The sequence below is a fragment of the Durio zibethinus genome, chromosome 6 (assembly GCF_047325235.1).
Source record: "Durio zibethinus cultivar Kanyao isolate XHJ-2024 chromosome 6, ASM4732523v1, whole genome shotgun sequence".
Classification (NCBI taxonomy): Eukaryota; Viridiplantae; Streptophyta; class Magnoliopsida; order Malvales; family Malvaceae; genus Durio; species Durio zibethinus.
This window is the reverse complement of record NC_143167.1, coordinates 26,849,328-26,857,369: the sequence shown is the minus strand read 5'-3', so window position 1 is coordinate 26,857,369 and position 8,042 is coordinate 26,849,328. Positions and strand designations below refer to the sequence as shown.

General features: G+C 35.6%; 1 protein-coding gene across 1 annotated transcript; it reads right to left on the bottom strand.

Moving 5' to 3' along the window:
* Positions 1–4,817: 4,817 nt before the first annotated feature.
* LOC111284395 (putative 2-oxoglutarate-dependent dioxygenase AOP1) lies at positions 4,818–7,717 on the bottom strand. Its single transcript, XM_022873068.2, has 3 exons — positions 7,257–7,717; positions 5,751–6,075; positions 4,818–5,277 (listed from the first exon to the last, which is right to left on the bottom strand). The coding sequence occupies exons 1-3, from the start codon at positions 7,637–7,639 to the stop codon at positions 5,032–5,034; spliced, it is 954 nt and encodes a 317-aa protein (XP_022728803.1). The 5' UTR covers positions 7,640–7,717; the 3' UTR covers positions 4,818–5,031.
* Between the last annotated feature and the right edge of the window lie 325 nt (positions 7,718–8,042).

The window sequence follows — 8,042 nt, the reverse complement described above, 5'->3', positions numbered from 1 at the left end:
TTGCAAAACTAGGCTTAGATATATGTTTAGAGGGTTGAGGGAAAATTTTTTTGAAGTTTTGGGTTTCCAAAAATCGATGATTGATGGAAGATGATGGCAATTGGTGGACAACATGACGTATCGATGTTGAATTCTGAGAACAGTGGTGGTCGATTGAAGCTAGAGAGAGAGTCTGAGAGAGAAAAAGCAGTAGAGAAAAAGAGGGAAGAAGGAAAATGAATTAAAAAAAATTAGGCTTTTATATTTGCTACCAAGATCAAAATGACGTCGTTTGGAGGAGGACCAAAATAGTGTCATTTTAACCCTAAGGATCTGCTCGTCAGCCCAAAACCTAACTCCGGATCCGCACATCTGACCCGGCATCTCTCAACCTTTAATCGATTTAGTTAAACTGGGCCAAATCGGATCGAACCGATGAACTAGCTAACTAGTTGAACTTATGTTGATCGAACCATTGACTGGTCCGGTTCAAGTAAAAATTTTTTAAAATTTTTTAAAATTTTTTGAATTTTTTATTTTTTTAATATTATTTTTGTTATTTTAAAATTTACTATTAATATTTATGCATATAAAAATATTTAAATTTGTTAGAATAAACTTTTGTTGAAATAAATAAAAATAAATAATGAGTATATAGTTAAAATTTTTGATAATTTTATTAATTTTAAAATAAACTTTATAAAATAATAATTAAAATAATAAAAAATATAAGAAAATGAAATTTTTATCCAATAATGAGATTCAAATGTACTTTAGGTAATGATACCTATGAAATCTCTAAGTGAGAAGATTTTTTTTAAATACTACTAATGTATTAGAGTATTTATAAAAGATTTTCAGTGCAATAATTTCTTTTCTTTGTTATAAAATTGATAATAAAATAATAAAGAATGAGGAAAAAGAAAATATTATCCGATGATAAAATTTTAAAAATATTTCAAATAGTAATGCTTTACAAATCCTTAGGTAAGAAGATTTTTTTAAATATTACCAATGTATTGAAATATTTATAAAAATCTTTAATATGATAAAATTTTCTCTTTTCTTCAACCAAATAATAAAAATAATAATTCAATAAATAAAGTCAATAAAATTTTTAGAAGAGTAAAATAAAATGTGTGCATTAACATATTAGCATTTTGCATTGCATACACAACATAATTTTTATGAAAAGTAAGTTCGAGCCTTCGAAGATAAGATTCTAAAGTATTTCGAGAAGCGATGCCTAACGAAATCTTTAGGTGAGAAAGAGTTCTTCTAGTTTTACTAACGTACTGAAATATTTTAAAAATTATTTTAATAAAAAGATTTTAATTTATTTTTCTCGAATAAAAATGAAAGAATAAATAATAAAAGATATTAAAAAAGAAAAAAAACCAAAATTTCAATAAACAAAAGAAGTCAAGGAATTTATTTCAAACACCGAAACTAATATTATTTTTATTAAAATTAATGGATAACACGTAATTAATTGGAATTGTTTTAAATGGGTGTTGTGGGGGTGCTAATCCTTCCCTACAAGTAACCGACTCCCAAACCTAAATTGTTTTACAAATCCTAAAATTATCTTTTTAATAAATTTTAATTAATTTTAAGATTTTATTAAAATGATAAATTTTAATAGGTGGTCAATCACATCTAGACAAAAAAGATTGGTGATGACTCTATTATTTTTTATTTTTTTGTTGGACGGACACAAAACCATTACGACAAGATATAATCATTGATTCTAGGGGATTTGGTGCTACTGTACAATCTTTGATTGGCTAAAATCATGTTGAGCATTGAGCCTTCTAGAAGCCCCAAATTTGATCTTTTCAAGACTGTGTTTAAGCGTGCCTGAACTTGGGCCTAATCATGACTCGTACCTCAATCATCAGTGCTCTAACCTAGGCTTGACTGGGTACTGATGCATCACGCACCAGCACCAACCCTTGGGCCTAGCTCAATCCTGTCAAACCTAAACACCTTTATTGAGCCTCTAAAGTCTTGATCACTATCCACACAATTGTTTTAGGCTGGTTCCTCGTGACTTGGACCTCTATTATGCCTCAAAGCCTGGTCCCATTGACAGTTAGACTCTGTCTTATTAGAACTTGAATTGTCATCCAACTCGGAGAGAACCCCTGGCCTAGACAAACTTGTGGATTATGACATTTTCCCACACTCATTCTAGCAACACCCTCGTTGCTAGGGGAATGATGCATTCGCCTTGTATGCCGATTTTAGTCTTGCCCTACGAATAAGTTTTCCAACATTTCGATCTCATACTCGAACATGTATTTTGTTGGCTTCTACTTTTCTCCATCCAAAGTTTTTCAACACTTTGTTGTAATGGTCCATTCTGCCTATGATGTCGAAGCTTCCTACATTTTTTTTGAATTGCCTGTTGCACACTCTTCTATAAGAAATCTGGCTACACTGTGAGACTTATACTATGACATTCCACTGCCATTGGTTTTTCTTCATCAACTTTTTGAGAGCTCTTAACCCCTTTACAGTCTTGACTAGCACCTGGTTGCTCATTCTTAGGCTCTTTTTGGCGCTATTTAACCCTGCCACTTTTGCCTTCAAACAACCCCTCTGTCCGTTTGATGGTTGAAAGTTCAGGCATTCTTTGACCCTATATGGACTTACACAAAAATAGCAATTCAAAGACCCCTTACCCCTATTGGTGGCTTTATCGGTCTTACAAAATCTAGGCTTTCCCATAAACCTTTCTTTTTTTAAGGATCAAACATCGGTGTCTTATCCACTTTGGCTTTTTTTGTTTGACCTTAAAAACTTGTTGCACTCATCCTAAGTTAGTGATTTCATAGCAACTCTAGCTCGACTCAACTCTTGCATGCCTCTTCGTTATAGCTTGACCTTTACCTATGGCTTTACTTCATCAATGAAACGCTTAAGCACCTTCACCCTCGGTCCCAAGCTTGCACCAGCAACCACGATAGCTTATAATGTAGCATGGTCAACCTTGAGCTTGGCTAGCTCTTCTCGTAAGGTTGACACAATGGACTCTAATGCCTCAATACGCTACATAAGCCTCTCTATTGCCTTATTTTGAGGATTCTTTAACGTCTTTGAATTGATCTGTTATCTGAAAAATCCCACTAGTCTATAGGTGGCACTCATCAAACACCTCATTTTGGCCTTCTATCTAATTTTCCTTAGCCATGCCACAACCAAAACACACAAACTGTTAGACTACAAATGCACAAACTAAAGGTTTACCTCAACTTTAGCAAACACTCAAATGATTCGATTCTGGTTCTCGCCAACCAACACACCAACATAGCACACACTGTCAGGCACTAATCTGCACACTGGCTCACACATACTAGCCTTTCGGTTAAGAACCAGTCTGCACACTTGCACACCTACACACCAACAACATATAGCAACAAATTGTCAAGCACTCATCCTACACTTTAGCATGCCCACACCCAACACACCAGGAGCATTTCATTAGTACACGAGTATAGTAGCTCTTTTAGGATGCCCACACTATACAACAAAGTGCTCGCACCACACAGTAAAATATCTGTACATATAGTAAGATGCATGCACAATTCACTACAATGCCTGCACACCATACCAGGATGCCTGCACGCAAGTCTTTTGACCTACACTGACGTTAACTTTGGCTTTCTAGTCAACTTTGGCTCTTACGAAAACTCTAGCTCCTATTGTCATGAGTAAGGATCTGTTGTACATTTTAAACCAAAGCTCTGGTCACCACTTCTGGTCTGATCCAGGCTCTGATATCCCCTGGTATTTAGTTCTGCTGCTTACTCCAGCTCTCTTAAACTAGACACTATTACCACTTGATATCAGATTCTGTAGCCTACTTCTAGCTCTCTGAAACTAAACTCTGATACCACTTATCATGGGCTGAGACTCAAGTTCTAGGCTCGCACGACTCCAGGACATGAGGATGGACTTTTTCGTGTCCTAGATAAGCCTAACACAAAAAAGGTGCACAAATACTCTAGACTGCAGGGCTTGGCCACCCAGTATGTTGCAAAACGAATGGGCACAGCAAATGCCTGAAGAAAGGCTAATAAAAGAACAATAGAAAGTTTAAGGCAATAGAAAAGATTTTATTACTCAATGGTTTTGGTCTTTTCTCTGTGTACATGAGGGTAGGGGCCTTTCTATTTATAGCTAAGCTTTCTTTACATTTAGTGTCTGAAATACATTCCTAAATTCTAGAGATTACATCGGTTAAATCCCTTAATTCTAGGAGATTGGATACATTCTCTGATTCTAAGGGATTTGGTACTGCAACACAATCCTTGACTAGCTAAAATCATGCTAAGCACCGGGCCTTTTAAAAGCCCCAAATCTAATCCTCCTAGGATTGTGTTTAGGCGTGCTCGCACTTACGCGTGACTAAGTGCCTATACCTCGATCATCAGTGCTCCTACCTGGGCCTAACTGGGTGCCCATGCATTATGCACCAGCATCCGCTCCTGGGCCTAGCTCAATCATGCCAAACCTAAACACTTTCCCTCAGCCTCTGGAGTCTTGATAACTGCCCGCACAATTGTTCTGGGCTAGTTTCCCACTACCTGGACCTCCAAAACGCCTTAGGGTCTGGTCTCTTTGGCTGTTAGACTCTGTCCCACTAAAACTTGAACTGTTACTTGACTCGAAAAGAACCCCTGGGCCTGGACAAACTTACGGACTGTGACATGTGCACAGGGCTAGTCACTAATGAAGCCAAATGTTTAGATGCGCAAATGATATTATAAAGTTAACCAAGCTTAATTATATAGGTGAGTTGATCACCAATGCGACAAGCAAGCCATTGTTTTAGAGTGGGCATTGAAATGATTTACTATCATTAATTGTCAAAGAACAATTTCTCTTTCAAGATCACTTTTGATATGCAAATCATATGTTTTTCACATGAAGTATCCCGAAGACGAAAACTAAACACATCGGTTTTACCAAGTTATAAAACAACATTAATCAACAAGCTGATTACAGCATATATTTACAATATTCTCAAACGATGTCATGGATGGATCACACTGACACGCCAGCATAAATCTCCAGAGCATCATCACTTATATTGGAGACAAAGTAGGAGAAATAGTCTGCAAATTTGAATGGCCGGTAAAGGAGTGGATGTTCGTTGTCAACAAGTTCACGCGGCACCTCAATCATTGCTCCCTCCTTTGGCACTGAAAACAGCCCGAACGAGTACCTCTCTTTGTCGGCCTTCATCACCACCCTATGTTTAACAGCAAGTAGTCTTCCGTTGCTCCATGCCTATATATAGGATTGAGACATTTTTCTAATTAATGTAATCATTGATAGATGTCAATCCTTTCCATTCAAGCATATGCTGAGTAATTATATATAATACAATTTTCACATTCTGATTAGTTATAAGATGTACATATTCGATATCAGGTTTTAAGATATAGTACTTATTCCTTGCTTGAATATGAAAATTGGATTTCCTATAAATTTATACTTTATTCATTTTCATAAGTCTAATGTCGAACTAATCAGTAAGCATAAGGTGTAATTGAGTAGATTAAGACTGATCATCAATATGAAATGCATATATTGGCTGTTAAACCATCTTGATCAATCTTAATTTATTCATCAGAAAATAGTGAATAAAACTCATTACTCATCAAATAAGATATACTTTTAACATGATTATAAGAAAATCATAAGGGGCCATGTTTTTGAAAGTGAAAATGTGATGATCATGAATGAGAGAAAGTAATTACCTTAAGTGCATCACCAACAATGACTACAAAAGCATCTCTGGGAACCGCCACTTCCTCCCAATGGCCTTCTTTAGTCATAACCTCAAGACCTTGCACATCATTTTGGCATAGAACAGTTAGAGCATTCTTGTCTGTGTGAGCCACCAGACCGAGATTTTCATCCTCCCTTGGAGGAACTTTGTACTTCATCACACGGAAAATGCCAGTGCTGTCATTTACAAGCGCATCATAATGCTTTTCTTCCATTCCAAAGCTCTCGAAAATCATTTCCAGGATTGTTAAATTTAGATCTAGCATCTTTGAGCTCATGGAATTGAGTATCTCACTAGCATAATTAATAAGTAACAAGTAAGAGTACAACATTAAAAAGTACTCTTAACCTAAGAAACATTGAAAGAAAAATTAACCATTTTTGAAAATTAAGTAGTGAAAACTGAAAAATATTGGAATTTTTGTGGCCTCAAACTATAGGGTTGCATACGAATTAATTAGTCTGGCTATGTTATTATTACTGGAATTTCTTGATTGGTGATTAAGTGCTATCAGTTGACCAGTATGCGAACAGATCACAGCTAGCTGAGCATTTGACAAAGACTTAAATGAAACTGCAACCAGACACCAGTTACAAAGGAGTGCGTTTATTTCTCTGTGATGATTTTCTGGCGAATGCATGTGGAGTTTATAATATAACAATCATTTTTTAACCTGGCACTGAATTAAATACAAATCTATTTCAAGGATAAGCCCTATTAAATATGGAATTGGCAGGTAGCGAAGGCGTTTGGTGACAGCCATTATCATGTCAAAAATATAGCTTTCTCATTCTGTTGTCATTAGAGCTAAAAAGGATTGTCTGAAATTTTGAATAGACTTTTGTGAATTAGACAAATAGAATTATTCTATTTCTTTTCAAGTAAATTTTTGATTGATCATGACTAAGGGTCTTTTTGGTTTCCGAAACAATCTTTATGAATAATATTGCCATACGTTTTTTACCCTGGTATACACAGCAGGAAAATTGAAGATATTGGAGTTTTGAAAAAACATGGCATAACGAAATTAAGTAGTTATAAATTGTTCAAACTGTTAGCTGTAAAGGAAACAAGAACTAATAAACCCATAAGAAACATGTGAAAAACCTCAACATTCTATCATAAAAACTTAATCTATCAAATTATCTGTAAGGAAAACAATTTTTGAGTATTTTAGCTTGAATACAGTGATTTATAGTAGAACCAATTTTCATATTCATTTTATCTGCTCTGATCTGTACCATTGTTTGTGAAGAATGGAGAGCACTAACTCATGCATTAAAATTTTAACCAATGCAACAAAACAAAAGCTCGAACCATAATTCAGAAGCTACTGATGCATGTAGCTCTTGTTTAGTACTGCATGTTAACAGTCAAATTAAACCAGCAAAAAGCATGGAAAACAAAAAGAAAAAATAAGGAGAAGGAGAAGAAACATGAGGGAATGTTCAAGGTTACTTGAATAATAATTTACCAGAAGGCTGGGTTTCCTTGAGGCCACATGAGCTGAGTGAATTCTTGAGCAACTTCAAGCCGTGTGGCATCCTCGATGCCAAAGCTTTCATGCAAAGGAACCACGGGACACTTGCCTTGGTAGCTACGGTAAGGCTTAGGGTTCTGGTACTTGCTCTTGGTCTCTTCAGGGAGATCAAACAATGCCTTCATGGCCACCAGCATATCTCCACGTAGACTTGTTGGGATCTTATCGTACAGTAGGATGAAATAGCCATGACTCTCACATGCCTCCCTAACTTTGCTACACAACAGTTTCCAGCTTTGATCACTTCCACTACTCTTCCTCATGTCATCAAGATCTTCTCCTGAAAAATCAAGAACTGGGATTTTAGCCCCATCCATCTCTCTCTCCCTCTACCTCTCCCTCAATCTCAATCTTTCCCTCTCTTTCTCGAAGTTGAAGCACTAAGAAAAAAAAGGTTCCTTAGTTTATAAGGGAGTTACCCTAGACATGTCAAAAAATTGGTCTACTTTTTAAGTAAGTGATTTGGGCACACCCTTCTACTTTTTTTAATCTCAATGAACATATTTGGAACGGGATATTTAGACCAACAAACTTTAAAAATTTCAAATAATATTTAGTACAAAGTTGTAAAGAAGGTATTTAAAAGAGATATTTATTTTCACATTCAAATTGATTGAAGACATATACATTTCGTCATGTGATCAATTTCATGTAGTTATAATATATGTGTTAGTGTGTTAGTGGTTGAAGTAATTAGGTACGGCATTTCTACTGACACTT